Source organism: Ziziphus jujuba, chromosome 5 (genome assembly GCF_031755915.1).
Source record: "Ziziphus jujuba cultivar Dongzao chromosome 5, ASM3175591v1".
NCBI lineage: Eukaryota > Viridiplantae > Streptophyta > Magnoliopsida > Rosales > Rhamnaceae > Ziziphus > Ziziphus jujuba.
This window is the reverse complement of record NC_083383.1, coordinates 7,450,639-7,472,572: the sequence shown is the minus strand read 5'-3', so window position 1 is coordinate 7,472,572 and position 21,934 is coordinate 7,450,639. Positions and strand designations below refer to the sequence as shown.

Here is a 21,934-nt window from a genome sequence, read left to right as displayed (position 1 = left end):
AATAAAAAACTTCATTAAAAAAAAAAAAAAAAAGACAAGAAAAATGGAATGGATTTTAAGCCCAAGTTTATATTAATGATCTTTTCTCTTGGTTATATTTAGTTAGAAGTCAATGGTATTAAGAGACCGTTGGATAAATGTTAAAATTTATAAGGAGATTAATTTTTAAGAAAATAGGCTTTTGGGAATCGTTTTCCCATAAATCAATTTTCTTTTTTAAGTATTTGGTTAATTTGTAATAGAATTCTCAAAATTTATATGCAATTAACTTAATGAGTGTTATTTAATTGGCGGTGAAATTGTTTTTAAAAAAATGTGCAATATCATTTTTTATGAGAATCTCAGAATGACAGAGAGGAATTACTTTCCATTTTATAAAAAAAATTTGATTTCCATAAACGAACCTAAGAAGAAAAACTTGTAGAAAAACGATCAACCACGATACAAAGTCAGCAAAAAGTAAATGAATGAATAGTATTTTGAAATTTGTTGCAGTTGTTCTTTAGAAAAAGTAGAGCATGTTGATTGGTGGGCAATGAGATGTGGGGTTGAAGCTTGTTGGAAAAACAGGTTGTCATGTCGTTCAACGGGGAGAGAGAGAGAGAGGGGGGTAGGAATTGAGGAATTGAAGGGTTGGCCAAGTTGGTGTGTTTGTAGCGAAGCATGCGTGCATTTGAAGCCCAGACTTTGTCTCTTCTTGTCTCCACCTTTCCCTGCAAGTTGCCTTGTTTTCAGGATCCTCTCCTTTACTCCTTTTTCTCTTTCTATATCATCTTCATCTTCATTTCTTTTCTCCTCCACCCTTTATTACGAAAAAACCTTAATATTATTACCCAAATAAATAAAAAAAGAACATCACTATTATTATAAATTGCTTAGATTTTTCCAAAACCAGTCTCGTATAATTGGCATTACACAGTGTTGGGAAAAACTTTTATATATATCATTATATGGATAATTTTTTTTCATAAAAAAATTATATAGATGATTTGGTATCACAAACTACGTTATCATCAAACATATATAAACATTTATATAATAAACATATTTTATTTTACTATTGTAAAATATTACCATGAATATAAATTATTAAATTTATATTATATATGATAATTGAAAATCATACAACTAATATTATAAAACTTTTTGAATTGGTGGAGAGGAGCTTCTCACTACTATATTTATTTCTATTTTTATTCTATTTGGAACTTATTCTTTTCTCCTCCACCTCCACTTCTAGTGGTTCGCAGCTTTTCATTAATTTATTCATCACATTGCCAAAATATTACCTAACATGCATTTTTCATACTCTAATTCCAAGTTTTGGTTTCAAGATCGCTTGGTTATATTTTCAAGACAAAACGGTGCTTTATTACCTTAACTATATCCAATTTTGGGATTATATATTCTATGGTTTTGTGATCGGATCCCCCAGGGTTTCAAATATTATAGAGCACTTTAATTTTATGATAGGACTAGTTAACTATATATGAACAAATAATCAGCAGTCCAGATTGGCGATTAGAATCCATTTCAACGAGTGGGCAATGGTATTTTTTTTTTTATTTAGTTCAATATGGTCAATGGCATGATAGTTTTCTAAAATTTTTCTGTATCCGTGTTTGTATATATATGTTTTATATATTTCCAAAAACATTTGCTAACGTTCAAAAAATTCCCTCATAGATATCAAATGGGAAGGGAATAATAATTAGAATTATTGTACAACTTCTTTACTATACAATATACATACAAAGATTGCTTTTCTTATTATTAAATATATCCTTGAGCTCTTTATTGGATAGAAATTATTTTTAACATATTCTGTTTTATCTTATGGTACACTTTGCGAATCCCATGTATGTCATTATTATAGACTTATTTACGCACAGATGATAGAGAAGACATGATATTCATTCATTGCATACATTGGCATTATAATTAGTACTACTACTTTCTATATGGTCAGAATCTTATTTCTAGCTTCAAATCCAATTTTAAAATTTCACTAGTGCATTAAGTATCTATGCTCGTTTACATAATACCGGGAAAAACTGTCTGAACGAGAATCCCATATAAAAAGGAAGACCATCAAATTGATTGAGAAAAAAGGAAAAAACAAATTAAAAAAGAACAATGCCTTCTTTGGTTTACGTAAAAGATCAAAAATATATTAAAAAGGATGTATTCAATTTATAGTTTAGAGAATTTAAACTATGTTATAGATTTTAAAAGATTTGATAGATTATTATGGAATTTTATAGATTTTATAAAAAATTTATAAAAATTCAACAAAATTTTTAGAATAAAAGCTGAATTTCATATTGACAGTTTTATTCATAATTTCACTTTCAAAATCATTTTAAATCCATTAAAATCTATCATTTTTTAAAATCTTTTAAAATCAATAATTTTTTTACTATCTCCGAATTTTAAAAGAATTGTATAAAATTTTAATTGAATACATCTGGATTATTTTAATATACTTTTATATAATATATTAAAATATAAATTTAATATCATTGAACTTCTATAAATTCCTTCAAAATCTAAATTGAATATTTTTAAATTTTTAAATAATTTTAAAAATATTTTAAACTCTAAATTTAATACATCCTCTTAAAAAAATCCATGATTAATGAATGACCAAGAGATATTATGAGAATGCCAATATATAGACTCAACCAGATTGATAGTCTAAACCAGAGTGATAGTCTTAAAAAAAAAAAAAAAAAAATCACTAATCCGAATGATATCTAGTTGTGAACCCTAGAAGCTTCTCAAGGGAACAAAACAAGACCACTATTTTGTAATATTAAATATTACTAGTAAATTAATCATGAATGATGAAGGGACACCACAAGCTATAAATTATTATCAAATATATTGTCTTTTGCCGCTAAGTGAGACTTTGAAGGGATGCGTTCTTTGGGGCAGCATGGTTGAGTGATTTTCATTGTGAAAGCTACTACTTATCCACCCCTAAAGCTTATTTATTGGTTGTACTTTCTTTGTTGTCCCATCCGTAATAATATTTATAAATGAATCTTTGTTCATTGTAAACGCTTGTATTTTATGGTTTATTGGGCAAAGCTACACAACAAAGGATCAATTATTTATAAAGCTACAGTTGATTGTAGAAGGTATTAATTAATTTGATTGTAGAACGCATATAACGAGGATATATATCATAACTAATGCTACTGGCCGTTTCAGCAAAAATACAAACTAACGCTACTGGCCGGTGTGTTGTTAAGTAACATATATTAGAGAAGGCAAAAGTCGTACCTTTTTTTTGTTTTTTTTTTTTTTTTCCTTACCTTAGTATTTTCGAATTTATAACACTTTAACAGTAGATATAAATAAATAACTTGCTAAATGAGTTATCCTCATATATATATATATATATATATATGAAAATTATGGTGGCAACAATAATCATGATCTAAGAAATTAAGATTAGGCAACATATATATGATTATATAATGCATAAAACAACTCGGAGGAAATCACACAGTGAATAATTTGATTAGGCAACACTATGATTATATGATTATATAATGATTAGGCTCTTAGAGGGCCCCTGTTTCTCCTATGCTAATAATGCGTGACAGGAAAGGACATAAAATATATATCTATATATATATATATATATAATACAGCATCCCTCTCATTCTCTTTCCCTGAGTAACTTGAAGCCATCCAAGGCACTTCTAGTTTTAACTGGTTTACCTCCACTCTTAAATATTCAGACTACATATGCTTCTCGGAATAATCCTATTTAGAATATTCTTCTGACGCTCTGATATTTAATAATAATGTTATTGGTTTAGTGTCCCTTCATTTTCTTCTTTTCAAAAAAGACTATATATACATATACATACATATATATATATATATATATATATATATAAGGCACATATAAATATTTGACCTTATTGTCTAATATTTTCTGCACTACGACCCACAAGTGACACAGAATCTATATATTTTTAAACATAGAACAGGCACAAACATTAAAGGCCAGCTCGCCATATGGAAGTCTTTTACCAAAAAAAGGTGAGATTTTATAATATAAGCCACAAAAAATATTCCAGTTGATTGTAGAAATTTTTTGGGAAAAAAAATACAATTAGATGGTAATTCTATAAAGAAAAAGGGTATGAATTAGACCCATTAATGCCACTGAAAAAGGGTGTTTGAATTAGACCCATTAATGCTACTTCAGTAATACGACCCAGTACCGCCGCAATTAATCATCCAGTACTATGACACCCTCCTTGGTTTTCTCTGTGCTTCCATTACCAACAGGTTCGCTCTTCCTTTCTTCTATTTCAACAGCATTTTCAGTTCTTTTTGGTGAACTTGAGGGTCCTGCCAAAGGTGGACATGGTTCAGCAGGAGTTGGAACCTTAGAAGATGATCCATCACTCTTTTCTTTGACTTGGTCTGTGCCCAACTCCAACGACTTGCTAGTTTCTTTATTATGTTTCGATTCTGTTGCCAAGTCTTTCAACTCACCAACCTCTTCTACTGCAGCAGCAGGCCTGCTGTCATCTTGAAGAGATTCAGGTGCGGCAGCATTGCCCTTTGGTTCAACACGTGATTGTTCTGTAGTTACTGCTGGCCGTGCTGAAGTTGAAGGATTTTCCAGAACAGGAGAAAGAATTCGATTTATGTCCTCACAAATGGTTTCAATTGGAAGAAGATTTTTCTTTAAATTCTGACTAGCTGGTTGGTTGGCCGATGATGTCTCATGGGTGGTTTCCTCCACAATCTTACACATCTGATAACAAGGAAAGAATTAGATGCACAAGATAAATCTATTATCAGAGCAAATTAACATTAAAATTTCTCTCTCTCTCTCTCTCTCAGAGTGCAGTTTGTATGGTTTAACAGTGCATGAAAGAGTGCTAACCTTCTCTCTCTCTCTCTCTCTCTCTCAGAGTGCAGTTTGTATGGTTTAACAGTGCATGAAAGAGTGCTAACCTTGTTATAAAGATGAGGCAGTTTCAATCGGTCTGGATCGTTATCGCATGCGGCAGAAGATATTTCTTCAGCAGCTGCACAGGCAGAATACCAATCATCATAGAGCTATATAATGGACACTTAACAAGGCCAAAATTTCAAATAATACCAATCCATCATGACATTACTTTTGGTATAAGCCCCTTTCCAATACTATAGAAAAAACTAATATAAACAGAAACAAAAAACAACTCCATTCCTTGGAAACTCCTCCCATCACGAGTCAAGTGCTCCAATATGTGCATGTGTACATAAATAACGTTGAAATCTATATCTATATATCTCTTCGTTGGCGTCATGTATGACTGAAATGCCTATAGAAAATCAATATTCCAAGTTGCAGCTATGGTTTTGTTGAAAGCTGAGCGCACTTCCTATCAGTTTAAAACTTTGGGATTAATGGTACTTCAACATGGTGCTAGATCAAGTTGCTTTGCAACTATGGTTTTGTTGAAAGCTGTGCGCACTTCCTATCAGTTCAAAACTTTGGGATTAATGGTATTTCAACATGGTACTAGACAAAGCTGCCTGTCCAATTATATGATTGAATCATGGTATCCCTATTTCTTAGTAGTTTTACAATTCAGCACATGTATTGTCCAATAATATTTCTATTTATCATGTATGCCCACACATGAGGGTGGTGTTGCTGAGTTTATTTTAGTTTGAAACACACAGTTTGACCCACTTCCCATTGATCTTAATCTTAAGTGATGCTAACTTAACATCAAATAGAAACACATGAGCATAAGAAATATGGCATATAAGACCTCTTCAGCCTTCCCAGATAAGAGAAATCAGTTTCAATGTGAAAGCAGAATTACAAGATGTTAGTCCATAGACTTACCAAAAGCTTCTAAATGAGGCAATTGATCAACCATGTCCACATCAGTCTCTGCAGCAAGAGAGCCAGAGGCATTTGGGATATTTCCACCCTTAGGTTCATTGTCATGTTCATCACCTGTAACCTCATTTGACTTCATGTCACCCTGAGGACATGATAAAGATAAGGGAACGAATGAAACTCTGTAAGTCCAGAACCATAAGCAGCATCTTATATATATAGAACATGCTTTTCATATACTTTAAACAGCAGGAAATTAATCCCCGCAGATTGGTACAAACTAAGCATATCAAAAGCTAGAAAACTAAAGTCAGTGACTCACAAAGTATTCCTTCTGGTACTCTGCATTGAGCCCTTTTTCCAAAAGCAGCACTCTTTTCTTAATAAACTCAACCTGTCTTCTTTGCATATCTCTAAAATGATACAAGATAGAAGAGTCTTGATACATTTGAGATTGATTTGCAGCATCAGTAGTTCCCTGTGGAATGTCAGTGGCTATATCATTCCCACTACCATTTTCCTTAGGTGCTTCTGTAGTAGCAGCATTAGAACCATTCTGCGCTTGAGAACCAGTTTGGTTGGCAACAGGTAGACTTATGAAGGGAAGATTCAATTCTTGACATATAACTTCTTGAATCCTCAGGTCCTTGTCATCAACAATAGCTTGCCATCTCCCATATCCATGCCTTAACATTCAAATATGTAAATAATGAAACAAATATAAAATTAAGGACTTTCTTTTTTTTGAGGACAAAATTAGGGACTTAGAATTATGTAAAAAGGATAATAGGAAAACTATTCATATGGAATCAGTTCTCAAAAACTCCGAGGCAACTAACAAGCCTATTATTGTACAATTAGACCAGTCAAAGCCAATATCTACATCCGCCCCAAACCCAAACAAAAAAAAAAAAAAAAAAAAAAAAAAGGTCTGAAAATCCATAAATTTAAAGAAATTCCATCTGTGACGGGTATCTTTGAAAATGAAACTTAAAACACTTATTTTCTTGTAAACTGAAAATTTAACATTTCAGATCATACGATCAAAAAACACATTGTGAAGCACAACTTCATAGAAGCAATTATTTTTGACCAAAATAAGTGTGACTATTGCTTGAAGTGATGACATACTTTAATACGGCACGCAATAACAATAAATCATGCTCCTCCTTCCAAAATTTCCCACCCTTCAATCCTGGATAGCGCAACAAGATGTCATCTGCAAAAAGTGGAGCACCTGCATTTTCTGACGAATTCTTTGCCTGTAATTTCACCCAAAAAGGGAAAATAAAAGAATAAAAATTTAAGAAAATATATATTTGGCATACTAACCTTGAGAATGAAAAATATGTAATGGCAGCAGAGTACAATTAATACGAAAAGATAAGTCAGTCAAATGTCTCCCAAGTCCCGATGTTAGAAAACATAGCCACAACTTGACAGATATTCCAGAATCACACACTTCCAACTAACATCAAGCATCTTAACTTTATAATCTCTATACAACTTTATGAATATATTTTGGAATACTTGGGCCTTGACTAATTTGTTACTTTTCTTAAAGAAAAAATAAAAAAATTTGTTGAATAGAAAAATTTTCAAATCAATGGATTATATTTTCCACGATCTCCACATCAGTATATATAAGCTATTACAGATAAATTCAGAGTGAAAAGGGACACTGCTCAAGTACACATAAGAGAAGACCCAAAAAGAAATCCATATGACAAAAGCAATCAAACTTGTGATTACAAACTTACTTTATCCCTTATTAACATCAGAACTGCAATCCGAACAAGTACATCTTGGATTCTGAGTCCTTCTTTTGGAACACCATCTACAGACAAGATCATAAACAGAATAGTAGGACCAAAGAAAATGAAGAAACAGAACCAAATTACCATTGAAAATGTGACCAATAAGAATTCTCACCTGAAAACGTTGGGGAGTCAGTAATATCTTCAGCAATGTGAGACAAGAAAAGAGTTCCATAACTGCATAAAAAATAATCAATATGTATCATCAAACAAAAAAAAGTGTAAAAGAGAAAAATGTGAACGACAAATATCATAAAAGGTACCCTGAGGGCATATATGTTACAGACATAAGACATATCTGAATACGAATTTACAATAATATATGTATAAATATAGTAATGTCAGTGTCTGTACAAGTACACAAAAACATCACAATCACAATGTATAATGATATCCAATTTCAATATACACAATTCTTCAAGTATAAGTAAATTCACACAAACGGAAACATGCATGTAATAATGCACACATCAGATAGCATACACACATGTAAAATACACACTCATTTGAATTTTAGATGTCCTAACTGAGTAGAATATGAGACCAGGGATCATTTTTGGCAGTACCATCTAGAGTAAATAAAATATCTAACCATTAAGAAGCTAAGCATAGCAGAGGAAGAAAAAGTCCAATTACACGGGGTAATCATTTGCAGTTTCACCTGCTGTAACTTTTGGGGCTAATATACCTAACATTGACAGATAAGAATTTGACCACTTTCTCTCCAGTTTTATTCTTTTTTTTAATAATTTGCATTTTTTAAAATTTAATAATAATTAAACAAGAAGAATATAACTGTTGCAGAATCAATGGTGATTCATAGATTATCTCCTTATACTGTCGACCAAATCCAAAGAATACACCAAGTCTGTCTGTTATAAACAATTTATTTAATATTATGTCATACTGAATTTTATAAACCTGAAGGAAGTTATAAGTACATCTTATCAAAATTAAATCACAGTGATTATAACTTCAATTGGAACCTAAACAACATTGCATAAAGTCATCCAACTCGGGATATAGAGATAGCGGAGAAGACCAAGGTATGCCAGTACTAAAATTCAATAACGTTCTAAATCTCTAATTAAACAACTCAAAAAGGATACTACTTTAAAAGAAATATCGTACTCTTTTATTTCTTCATAAGTCTTCTGCTTCATACGAGATGTAAACTCTTTCCAATCAAAATCTCCAACACCAAACCTGCAATTAAAGCTGTACATTAGAACTCAAAAATAAATAAATAAATGAAAAGGGCTATTTAAGCTCCATATTTACATTGAACACAAATTCAAATAAATACATATGTAAGGAGCTTACAATAACACATATTCAAATAAACATATATGTAGATATTATATATATTTATGTGTGTGTGTGTGTGTGTGTGTGTGTGTGTGTGATCGAACACAAACATGCAATAGGCACACATATGCACTAACACAGATAAAGATGGATGTGCACATGCACAGGCAGGGATAAACATACGGAAATCTGATTACAGGACCAGAAATGACAAATATATAAGCAGACCTCATCAAGATTTGTACAAATGCAGCCCTCTGATTTTGATTGAAACCCAGTACTCTAAATGACCTTCCTTCACCTTCCATCAAAGGAAGAGGCTCTGCGCTATCAACTGCAAAAGAATCCATTTTTTAATGAAACCAATTTCAATACAATGATCAAAATGAGCCATTAGCATATTAATACAAATACTATTGACAGGAAAATATACCACGGGCTTTCTTTCTGTAAGGCTTCCTCTGAGAAGCAGTTCCAGATGATGCTGTTTCACCATCAGTCATATCAGCTTCATAGTTGTCATCCTCACCCTCAGAACTTACATCTTCTAAACCAGCAAGATCATCCTCTTCAACGGATACCATCTGTATAAAATCCAAAGACAAAAGTTAATTCCATTTCATGTTGAAAAAATTAAAAATGTTCATTAATTGACAAGACTTAGATGCTGACAGCATGTTAAAACAGGACAAAACCTTTAGAGAAAGAGAGAGAGTTAAAAGCGAGGACCACAAAAACAAAAAGATAAAAAACTTCTCTATTAGAAAACACTATCATATCAAAAAGCACAACATCCATACAAAGACAGGAATACGCCACCACATTATAAGGTAATCAGATTATGAACGATGAAAAGCTAACCTGCTTACGACTTCTCTTTCCTTTCCCCAAAGCATTAAATTCTTCAATTTTATGCACTTCATATCTATCTCTTAACAACTCTTCCCAGTAATTTGATCTTTCAGCACTGTTCACAGTGTTACTTTCCATGGAAACCTTTTGTGATTCTTCCTCAGCTACAGCCTCCACTTCATCAATATACTCAAAATTTGCTACCTGAAACACAATATATAGGTTTAAAAAATTGTAAAATGAATAAATAAATAAGAAAAAAACTAATATCAGGAAACAAAAAAGCAAAGAATATGATAAAGGTATCATACACAATTCAACCAAAAGGATGCATCAAAATAAATGAATCCATATTGAAAAACTCCATGTCCTATACATGGTAGCATAACGTGGAATGTAAATGTAACAAAAATAACCATATCCACCACTATTACCAGAGAAGAGATATTTATGATCAATTTTGCCCCTTGCAAAGCGGATACAGTTTAATTAAGGAAAACAAGGAGAATATAAAGTATTCACTGCGAACTCTTAAATTGTGTCTTTCATCGCCACTACCATATACTTGAAATACTTTTTAAGTCACAAATTCTTTAAAAAGTGATGGATTTGACTTTAAATAATTTAGATATCAGATATCTTGACACAAAAGTTAAGTAAATAATTAACAATATTTTAAGTAGTAGCAATGCTAAAAGCCTTAAAAGCCAGCATACCTTAAAAGCCTTCAAAAATCCATCTTCATCTTCATCATCCAATGTAGCCTCTTCATCTCCAGCTTGATCACGGTCAAGTAATCTATTGAAGGAGAGACACAAAAAGAATAATATTTTCTCACATATTCAATGCTGTCAAACAAAATGACATAGCTGCTATGAGTTTTACCTATCAATAGCAGCATCATCATAATGTATTTGTCGAGATTTTCCAGCTTCATCATTTTCATCAGCAAATAACTCCTTTGATCCATACCTTATGATGTCATCTAACTCTTCCTGAAGAAAAGTATAAATTACTCAGAATTTTATTAAATTTTCAATGAAATCACATGTAGTTTGACGTTGTCTTGATCCATATGAAAAAGGAAAATAATTAAAGCATCCTTAGCATGCATAAATATAAAAAAATAAATAAATAACTAAAAAAATAAAAGAATAATCAATACAAACAAGAAAATGAATATAGGATAAACATATTTTTGATCCTCCTACAACAGCTTATTGCATTTCAAATTATCATAAATAGATATATATCTCCCTATATTAATCCCACAAGTCATCTTATAATCACATACTAACCTGGTTGATATTTTGAGCCTTCAACCTTCCAACAACTAAATGTTCTAAAACCATTTTCTTCTTTGTCATCTGCATCATCCTTTCTTCAATGGATCCTCGTGTTACAAGCCTATAAATCATTACCTGCAATACCAAAACTACTGTAACAAATAAGAAACAACCATATGTTGTTTTCCAATAAACAATTATGTTGTTTTTGAATAAACAATTATAGACTTGTTCATATCAGAAAAAAATACAACCTTGTTAGTCTGCCCAAGACGATGAGCTCTAGCCATAGCTTGTAGATCGGCATGAGGATTCCAATCACTGAAGTGGAAGAATAGGTTTGGTGACGATAAAAATCATAAAATGACCAGATGAACAAGCATCATGACACATTAAATTGAAAAATATAAATACATAGGCTCACAATTCATGTTAAGAGATTAACCCAAGGAACAAAGCCCAAACATGATAGCACTATGAAACAAACTTTAAGAATTACATACTCAATAGATATTGCCCTGACATAATTTAGCTCCCACGCTCTCACAACAATGGCTTGTTTAATAATTCAACAAAAACATGAACCATACGGAAGAGAGAAAACAAGATAACATGTCTTATACAGCTGTGATATATGTGATCCTAGCCACAAAAAAAAAAAAAACAAAAAAACAAAAAAACAAAACAAAACAAAACAAAACAAAAGCAAGAAGAAAACAAAACAAAGCAAGGATAGACGCCAAATATTTTAGAGGTTCCTCATAATGAAAATGTTCCTCCCCTTGTTAACATTTTCAGCAAGACAATTTGATTCTTGAAACATATCCAATTTCCTCCATTCACCAAATAAATGGGCCACCTCTTCAGCCAACTTACATTTGCATGTGATTTCTAACCACTTCTGACCACATTTATGCAACCTTTTCTTCACCCATGCAAAACAAACTAAATTAGTCACTGCCAGAAAGCCATTAACCACAAGCTTGTTTACAAGGAAGGCAGCATCTTAATTCTTTCTCAACTAATCTATAACCAACTGAAGCAGCATCAAACATTGGTTAATGACTATTTCATCTTGGGACAACTTACAAAAAGTGCACCTCCTTGAGGAATTTATTAGATCATGCAATGACTGCAATGATACATATATATACTGATATATATATATATATACGGAAATTCTATGGTGAGGACGGTCCGTATGAGGACCGCAGTATTAGTGACGGTTTTTCATAGTATTAACGACGGTTTTTTAGAAAATCGTCACTAATACTATGAAAAACCGTCACCAATACTGTAGTCCGCATGATGACCGTCCGCACCATAGACGGACTGTATATATATTTCAATAGTAGAGGTCATTAATGCGCTACTCTCAGACTCACTTTACAAATTACTCCTAAAAATTATTGTAAAGGAAAAGTAAAACAGAAACATTATTAAGTGCCAAAATTTCACCTGTCATATATAATGACTGTATCAGCAGTCGCAAGGTTTATTCCTAGGCCTCCTGCTCTTGTAGAAAGCAAAAAACAAAACCTGGACGAATTTTTGGCATTGAACCGATCAATTCGTATTTGTCTTTCAGCTCCACCAACCTTACCATCTATACGTTCATACTGCCATTTCTGAAGAAAGAGGAGAAACAAAATCAAATCATTTACAAAAGGTAATAGACCCAGCATTAACCTCCTTTCAGATCCTAACATCAGAGAAATGAAAACAAAAAAGCCTCCTTTTATACCTTGTAAGTACAGTAATCTTCTAACAAGTCTAACATGTGCTGAAATTGTGAATATATGAGAACTCTATGACCTTGCTCTTTAAGCTTTACCATCATTTTGTCCAACAACTGCAATTTCCCAGAAGTCTCTAACAATTGTCTGTCAAATAGTAACTCTAGTGTTAAACAAAAATACACTCCATCGCATTTACATAACTACCTTAACAAAGCAACATTTATTTGGACTCAGACTCTGAATCAGCAGAAACATACATCTCTGTCAACAACCACAAGCACCAAAATTCTAAACATACTTGAAGCATAAAAAAAAAATAATCATCACTCTATGAGGGGGGGAGATGGAAAGGAAGAAAAAACAGGGTTTCAGATAGATCACTTAAATAAGAATATTGAAGATAATCTTATAAAATTTACTTGTAAGATTCATTTGCATCTTCTATATCTGGTTCAACTCCCTCTAACATGTAAGGATGACAACAGAGCTTGCGTAATTCCATTACCACATTGATAAGCGATATCTGGTATTCAATCACAAAGATATGTTAGATAAGATCAAAACACAATGGAAAAGATCTTTATTTCAATGAAAAATAGTCCTACCTGTGCACCACCACGGCGAGTTAATATCTGATAATTGCGAGTAAGAATTGCTTTGTAATACTCTTTCTGCTTGCTACTTAAGTCAACACGCAAAATAAGTTCCTTTTTGGGTGGTAGTTCCTTCATGACATCCTTTTTCACTCCTGCAGCACCATTAATGAGTTGCACTCAAAAACAAATTGATTTTGAACTTTGGAGGCATATATAAAGAAGATCATCTCCTGTTCGATTCTGGCTACCATAGATTCAATTATCCCAACTAAATAGTACATGATAAATAGATGAAAATTAATTTTACTTCTGTTTTACTGTTTTATAATTAGCTACCAGAAGAAGCAAAATGGAAGCAATAATTTTTTTTATTCTCTCAAAACTTGAAAGTGAAAGGAGATTGATTTTCAAAATATCATCTAGCTTCTACACGTTTAAAAACCATGACATGTACAATGAACTTAGAAATGAGAGACTCCATCAAAACTTGACTGCAACAATGATCATAACTAATTTGATTGAAGTTCAAATTCTCAACACAAATCAACCAAAATTGTTCAAGTAATAGGAAGACTTATTTGTGTTGCATGCTCAAATAATGGTAGTTAATAAGCTAATAAAGTGGAAAGATGTAATCTGGTCAGCACTAATAAAAAGAACGAATATTTATAAGATAAGCACTGTCATTCAAATCATAATCATCAACCTCAGTTTCACATAGGATTTCAAAAAAGGAAAATCTCAATTTCACATAAATCGATGGTAACAACAATCAAGATAGTTTTCCAGTCAAATCATAGACCCCAAACTACATTTCCAGCAATTGGCATTGAAACCCTCCAGAATGCATGAATGGGTCCCAAATGGGACCTGTATGCACATACAATGCAGATTTAGTCCACTGAAATAAATGCAGAGACAAAGGAACCAGGGAAAAACAAAACAAGAATTGAAGAACTGAGAATAGCTGTGTCCAAGTAAAATAAAATAACCCTTCGACAAAAAATGTCAGTGCTAAAAAATCACGCAGGCATAGATTGGTTAAGTAAATTTGAGTACCAAGTTTTATGCCAAGACACTAAAAAATTTATATAAGGGATCTATTATTCTTTTACCAACTTAAAAGAGATCACAAAATTCAAAGACTGTACAGGAAAAATTTTCAAAACCATTTCTTCCAAAATTTGGAAACAAGTTCAGACTTTAGACATCATAAGAATAATAAAAGAAGTTATAAACAACAATGGAATTCAAGAAACAAAGCCAACACAAAGAATAAACTAATCAAGACAACTAAAATACCAAACAGTAATTAAATAAAACCTAAAAAAGTAACTGAAGAAAAAAATTTGCATTTGAAAAAGGTCTAAGATTGATACTTCTGAGAAGATGGGGCGCCAACATTTTATGAAGTCTAGATATCTGCTCCTCTTGATTGATATCCTTAAATTCTTCCTGAAACTCCTCCAGACTTCCAAACTGCGAGGCATAAATATCAATTACTGAATGTGGGAATTTATAAACATCAACTTTGATACCCATTTTAAGGTAACTTAAAATATCTGCCATTGCATTAGATGTTTAAGATACTAACCTTCCCAGCATCAAGGAAGTGCATAAGCATGAAAAGTTCATCAAGATTGTTCTGAAAGAATACCAAACAGGAGTCCATTCATAAGTTTGAACAAACAAATACCAATCATTTTATTTAAGTAAAGAAAAGAAAGGAGGTGATATATAATACTCAGAACAAGGAAGAAGATGATTCCCTTTTACCCCAAAAACACCCAGGAAATGCAGATGAAAGAAAAGATACAACAGACATAACACCGCAAGCATTAACTGGCATAAAGTTCACATACCAAATAATGATAGCCAATGTGGAAAGATGTCCAGAGGACATTAACAATCATATGGCTGCATGCATTTAGATACTTAAAATTACGTAGTAAGAGAAATTTATAAAACAACTGAAAAGGAATTGATAACAAGAAGACAAAGTACACAACTTCTATCATCAGGAAGATAACTTGTAGCGATAATTAGGGGTCAATTTTCCACATCACTGCAAGCCATTTAACTTTGTCAGCCCAAGGCATTGGAACAAGGCCATACAAAATTCTAATTATGTAGTCCCAATTTGAATCTCAAAATAAAAAGGTTTTTTAAACCCTACACAGAAGTAAGACAGCATGTCTCATCCAAACCCACATAAAATCTGCAAATAAGCTGACCATAGAATAAATCAGAAAGACAAGCAAATTTTTTCAAGTTTCATTTCAACAAAATGCTCCAATACACTATTGGCATGTTTTAAGCATACATAGAAAATCATTTACAGTTCATCTTCATCTTATCCAAAATTTTCAAACCGAAGTGTCCACAAAACCACTAAATAGTTTATTGGACTTTTACCATATGCAAACATTCTATGGACAGAGGAGCATTCTTCTATACAATAGTATAACCAATGATGAGTAACTTGTATTCTATCCATAGCATTGTGAACAGTTCTTACACTTCCCAGGACGACAAAGACCAGTTTACATTAAATTAAGGTCATCAACATCCAGATACCTGGAATTCATAAGCAGACAAACAAAACCTAACATAAAGGTACTAAAATATCACAAAGAATCAACAAACCTGAAGAGGAGTTCCAGTCAAAAGCACACGGTGTCTACTTGAATACTGCTTCAATGATGAAAACAACTTTGAATCCTTATTTTTGAGACGATGGCCTTCATCGACAATCTACATGCAGATGTCAGCATTAAGAGGAATTAAATCTTGAGGACTAGCAATGTAAATATCGAGTCACAGGATGTTACCATACACTCCCACTTTATTGGTTTCAGTGATGTTGTGTCTAAGTTAATCATCTCATATGATGTAAGGAGGACATCAAATTTGATCCTATCTTGCTTGCTTTCAGTAACTAGTAGACCAGACTTCTTTTTCTTGATTTTCTTATGATTTTTAGGATAGTAAAATTCATACTCCCTTATTATTGCACGAGCTTGGGAAGTACCAACGTACATAACCTGCAAAAAGTGAATTTCCCCTCAGGACCATACTGACTAATTATGCAGACAAATAGAACAATCTCATTCACATACACAATTCATTTGAGGTGCCCATGTTGCAAATTCACGTTCCCAGTTTCGCAATGTTGATAGTGGTGCAACTACCAAATGTGGAGAGATGTTCTCCCCAAAAAGTGAGGCTAAAAATGCAATACTCTGTATTGTCTTTCCTGTAACCAAACAAGTTGCAAAGCATTGCTATCCAGCCAAAAAAGGAAAATCGAAACATCAGAAAGACTTACCAAGTCCCATTTCATCAGCAAGTATAACATGAGTTTGTTTGGACCAAGAGAAACGCAAGAAATTCAACCCCTCAAGCTGATAAGGATGTAGTGTACCTTCAATTACACCAAAATGCAGTTAGACATTCATGAAGAAACCAAAAGTTTGTATAACACAAGCATACCAGAAAGAAAAATATATATGACCAATTTACCTCCAGAAAGAAATTCAGGACTGTGTTCATACTGTTGAAACTCTTTTTGCTTCCTTTTTGATTCAGCAGCATCTTTAATACTAGTTTTCTGCTTATTCGAAGGTAGTTTGCGAGACCTAGATTGTATTCTATTGAATTTATCAATTTCTGGCTGAAATGCAGATATGTCTGATTCAAATTCCCAATAGCAATCATCATAAGGAAGTTCTTTCCACTTTACAAGATATTCCTTCTCATCATCATCTCCCCTGCAGCATCCACATCACATCCATTAAACATTAATATAAAAGGGATGAGAAACCCTCTAGGATCATAAGATTTGGCTCAAAAGACAGATCCTACTACCATTGGATTGTACTTGATAATAAAGAAGAGAATATTTATGAAGCATAAACCTGCAAGCAATAATCCGATCAACAGTAGTCCATTCTGGTCGAATGGCAACAAAGTCATCCTCGGAATTATTACTTGATCCCATTTGACGGTGGAAATTGTTCACTTTTGTCTTTAGACGTGGATGGGTCTTGAAAGCTTTGTGGAACTCTTTCTCCGGCACCCTGAATAAAAAGTATGTGCGGCATGTAAATGGAAACTCTCAAAATGACAAAGATCCAGTTAAGAGTCAGGGGAAACTAGTCTACAACCATAAAGTGAAACAAAATTTTCCAAAAAAGAACCCCGAGTCTTAAATGACATTACGCTTAAATTGAATTAATTGCAATGTTTGCCAATAGAAACAGCTATAATATGTTGATGCCACTAATCAAGATATTACCATGTACAATGCAGATAAGATAATCCCTTCCATTTAACAAGATATTGTTTTACAAATATTTGCTTCGTTCCAAGCTTTGAGGCATCACTATCATCAGCTACAGTAGGGCGCATTTCACAGTCCAATATCTTATCGATATCATTAAGAGGGCTAACCTGCAAAACCATTTAAATTTCCAGATATCAACAACATTTTACATATGTAATTACAAGGACTCAAGCAAAAACAAATTCAAATATGTAACCATACACATTCAGGACATCTCCAGTTAGAAGGAAGAGGAGCTTTCAATGGTGGAAGCAGACACTTAGGATGGTAAGCATAAGTACATGTTTCACAGCACAGAAGATTCCCACTTTCTCCACAGGCTTGACATGAACTCTCTTTCTATTTTGGGGAGGGAAAAAAAAACATTTAGCATGTATAAGAGCAAGGAAAGTAGTAAGATGGATTATTCTTTAAAACATACATTCACATATATACATATATAGACACAAAAATATACATGAATGAGATACTTAAAGAAATGTTTCCCCCCTAATATTCTGGTTCATGGAAATATCAATTCCATCCTTTTCTGTCAACATTAAGTTCAAGTCTTCAAGCCAATAACACCTGAGTTTCCAACAATAAGAAATGGAGCTCTTCACCATCCAAGTTAAAGAGGAATACTTTTGAACATCAACAGAAGATGCAGACTGCAATGCTGAGTTAAAAGAGCGAATTACTTTCTTACGTATCATGTTCTGTATTATACATGCAAAAGCCAGAAACCTAGAAGTCCTTGCTGCAACACTTTCTATACTTTTTCAAATGCTGAAAATAATATTTTTTCTTTTTCAAACATATTGAAGATTTTACTTTTCCCTGTTTCCCAATGCCCAGAGTATCAACAGAACATCCTTGACCCAAAAATAGAGGAGGGATAAGGGGATCAATCATGCTAAGCCTAAATGAGTGGACATCAGAAATTTCTGAAAAGGCCTCTAGTTAGTAAGCATGTATGAAGTAAAAGCTTCAATTGTTTAAAGATTGATTTATGAGACAAAGGAAGCATCGTTAAAATGCTTTGAATAATTTAGTGCATTAACAAGTTACTGTTGTACTTGATATCTAAAAATGTCAGAATACTTAGCAATATTTTCTTCTTCATTAAGTTGCATTGAGAATTTGATCTCCTCTCCTAACTTTTACTTCTCTTTACTACCAAGTATAAGAATCCATAAAAAGCCAAATCCAAGAAATTACATGTCCATATTATTTTTATCATGATGATTCAAGAACTCCACTAGGAGCACTGTTCCGCCAAAACTATATTATTCACTTCACTCCTCTAGGAAAATTCAAAACAACAACAACAACAACAACAACAACAAGAATAATAATAAGAAGAAGAAGAGAGAGAGAGAGAGAGAGAGAGAGAGAGAGAGAGAGAGAGGAAGATAGTTAAAGAAGAAACAAACCGCATCATCCCTAACTATCTTCTCAAACTTCTCCTGAGCTGTCCCATGTCTCCCAGGTACAACATCAGCATCATCATCAGATTCATCGAGGTTATAAATTGGCCTTCGATCTGATCTAACTCGTAGCCTCTCGACCAAGCTACTCATATTCTGTATGAAACAAAAGAGTAACATTCTACTAGATTAGCATCCCCCAAAAAAAGAAGATTAGGACACCGAAAGAACAAAATATGAATTACAATTAACAATAACTCCCTACTTTTTCAAATACTGATTTACGATCGGTTTAGCATCAAGTAAACGATTTGTCTCCACTGTTTGCTTTTTTAAAATTTGATTTTTCATGAATCCTAGCAAAATTCTTGTATAACTTCCCCACTTCGAAAAGTACACGCCCGTAAAAATAATATATTATACGTATACATTACATATTTTAGCATTTTACAACACCTCAATTCTCAAACACACAGAAAAAAAATGTTCAAATTATTAAAACCAGAGAACGAACCGCAAATATTGCAGCAAAAACACAAAACAACGCACAGAATATAAGAATTAACAGTAATAACAGCGAGTGATACTCGAATGAAGTCTCAAAAAAAAAAAAAAAAAAAAACAATATCATTTGCCAGAAACCGGAACAATTGGATAAAAAATATAGGAAACTGATAAAGCCATTTGCGAAGAGAATCAAGAAGGAAGAGAGGAATTAAACCACCATTTACGAGGACGAAGCTGCGTCACACTGTACTGATAGTGAATTTAGGAAGACAAAAAGAATTACCGGAGATTGCCGGATCTGAGGGACCCAGTGAACAGAGATTCTCGCCTGAAACCCCTGAAGCCCAAAAGTGCCGGAGTGTTGGAGCGGGTTAGAGAAAGAAGTAAAGACGGTGCAGTGCTAAAATCACCCGACAGTTGAGCACACGATTTGACCAAAAAGACCAAAAAAAAAAAAAAAAAAAAAAAACAATCGTTTGTTATAAAGGGCTTTGAATTTCGATAATTTTACATTCGGGTTTAAAACAGACAGCAACGATTTTACTTTTGGTTTCGCTGAACAATGATGCATAGAGATTTAAAATAGTTTTTGACCATTTTATGGCAATATAATTTTAAATTGCAACATTACATGTTCATTTTCTAGTTTCCACTCTACTTGATGGGAAAAAAAACAAAAATGATGGATTTCTTTTTCTTTCTTTCTTTTTTTCCCTAAATTTTTTTGGAGAAAAAAGCAAAAGTTCCATGCAACTTGTGATTAAAATGTTAATGCAGACGATGAAATGAATGATGCATTCATAATTATATGATGATGCAAATTGATTTTAAAAAACTGTATTTTAAGAAAAACATAAAAGTATTTGACAAGATTGAATTGGATCGAAATGAATTATAAATTAAAAATATATAAGATTAAATAATCTTTAATTTTTTACTTTAAAAAAATTATCAAATGCAACAACTATACAATATGTTATCGTAAGATGTACAATACGATAGCATATATATCATATATTTTATGTATAAAATATCATACAATTATTATGTTTATAAAACAAATTCACATAGTTATTTCGTTAAACATTGTATCTTTAATATATGATATAATGGTTTTCACTTACCTTTTCTAAAAGGTGCATCATAGTACTTACAGGAGTTTTATTTAATGTATATTTTTCTAAAAATTCAATAAATTTTATCAATCATTTCATGCAAATGATACATAAACGAAGATGATTTAAAGGATACAAAATTTATTTTATAAAACTATACCAAGCAAATGGAATACGCAATTTGAAAATGTTGACTGGTAATCAAATATTAGACGGTATATATAGATAGAATTCATTGATAAATATCTCCAAAATTTTAAAGGAATTATTTTTTTTTTTTAAATATAAAAATACTGAAATTCATTGCAGAAGCGCACAAAAAGCCTCCAAAACGAGGGAATTACAAAGAAACACCGCATCCAAGCATATCAGATGCCTGGATGTCCAAAATGTCACCAGGAAGGGAAGATAAATTACAACCAATGTCAAAAAGCAGACCATCATGTAAAGCTTTTTTAGCAAGCAGATCTGCCAATTTATTAGACTTCCTAAAATTCCAAGAGATAATCCAATTAAAACTAGCAAATAAAGATCTAAGGTAAAGGAGATCGTATCTGGCTGTCTAAGATGATGGGTCTTCCTGGTCATTGATTCCATTAACAACCATTGTCGAGTCTAAAGACTAGCAAATCTTGTCCCAGTTCAAATCTGAGGCCACACTTGCAGTCCAAACCAACGCCTTAATTTCAGCTTCCTACAGAGAGCCACAGCAGACCAGATTCGATGCAAGCTTGAGAAGATTCCCTTTGCCATCTCTAGCAACGAAAGCTAAACCTGCCTTGCCATTAATAAAGGCTGCATCAATATCGATTTTCCACCAGCCTTCCGGAGGTGCTTTTCAGTAGTCTTTGAATTTTTTTGCGAGATCTTTGTCAGCATCCTTAACAGATATGAATTCACCCACAAGGCAGTTGAATCGAAAGACCACGTCCAAATTTGATGTGACATTGGAGAAAAATTTCTCATTCCTACAGATCCATGCAAAATACATAAGTAAAGACAGAAAAATAGATATAGTTCGTTCCTCCATGCATTGGAAACAGGCTTCCGGCTTAGGGATAATGCAAAAGTCCACGAGCTCCCCAATA

The 21,934-nt window shown here is 32.7% G+C and overlaps 1 protein-coding gene across 3 annotated transcripts; it reads right to left on the bottom strand.

Annotated features, from left to right (window-relative positions):
• Positions 1–4,044: 4,044 nt before the first annotated feature.
• LOC107420314 (CHD3-type chromatin-remodeling factor PICKLE) lies at positions 4,045–20,174 on the bottom strand. Of its 3 annotated transcripts, none has more exons than XM_048475534.2 (31): positions 20,015–20,174; positions 19,231–19,380; positions 18,017–18,154; positions 17,768–17,922; positions 17,388–17,549; positions 16,993–17,240; positions 16,799–16,894; positions 16,590–16,726; positions 16,302–16,514; positions 16,117–16,224; positions 15,065–15,115; positions 14,850–14,949; positions 13,480–13,622; positions 13,294–13,397; positions 12,880–13,018; positions 12,594–12,763; positions 11,390–11,456; positions 11,148–11,270; positions 10,735–10,844; positions 10,566–10,647; positions 9,859–10,053; positions 9,431–9,581; positions 9,226–9,331; positions 8,821–8,895; positions 7,805–7,866; positions 7,633–7,709; positions 7,004–7,134; positions 6,195–6,558; positions 5,876–6,017; positions 4,990–5,063; positions 4,045–4,786 (listed from the first exon to the last, which is right to left on the bottom strand). In XM_048475534.2, the coding sequence occupies exons 2-31, from the start codon at positions 19,375–19,377 to the stop codon at positions 4,253–4,255; spliced, it is 4,404 nt and encodes a 1,467-aa protein (XP_048331491.2). In that variant the 5' UTR covers positions 19,378–19,380; positions 20,015–20,174; the 3' UTR covers positions 4,045–4,252. The 3 variants fall into 3 exon arrangements, with proteins under 3 accessions (XP_048331491.2, XP_048331490.2, XP_048331492.2); XM_048475533.2 differs by having other exon boundaries at positions 19,949–20,172; XM_048475535.2 differs by lacking the exon at positions 18,017–18,154 and having other exon boundaries at positions 19,949–20,173.
• Positions 20,175–21,934: the final 1,760 nt, after the last annotated feature.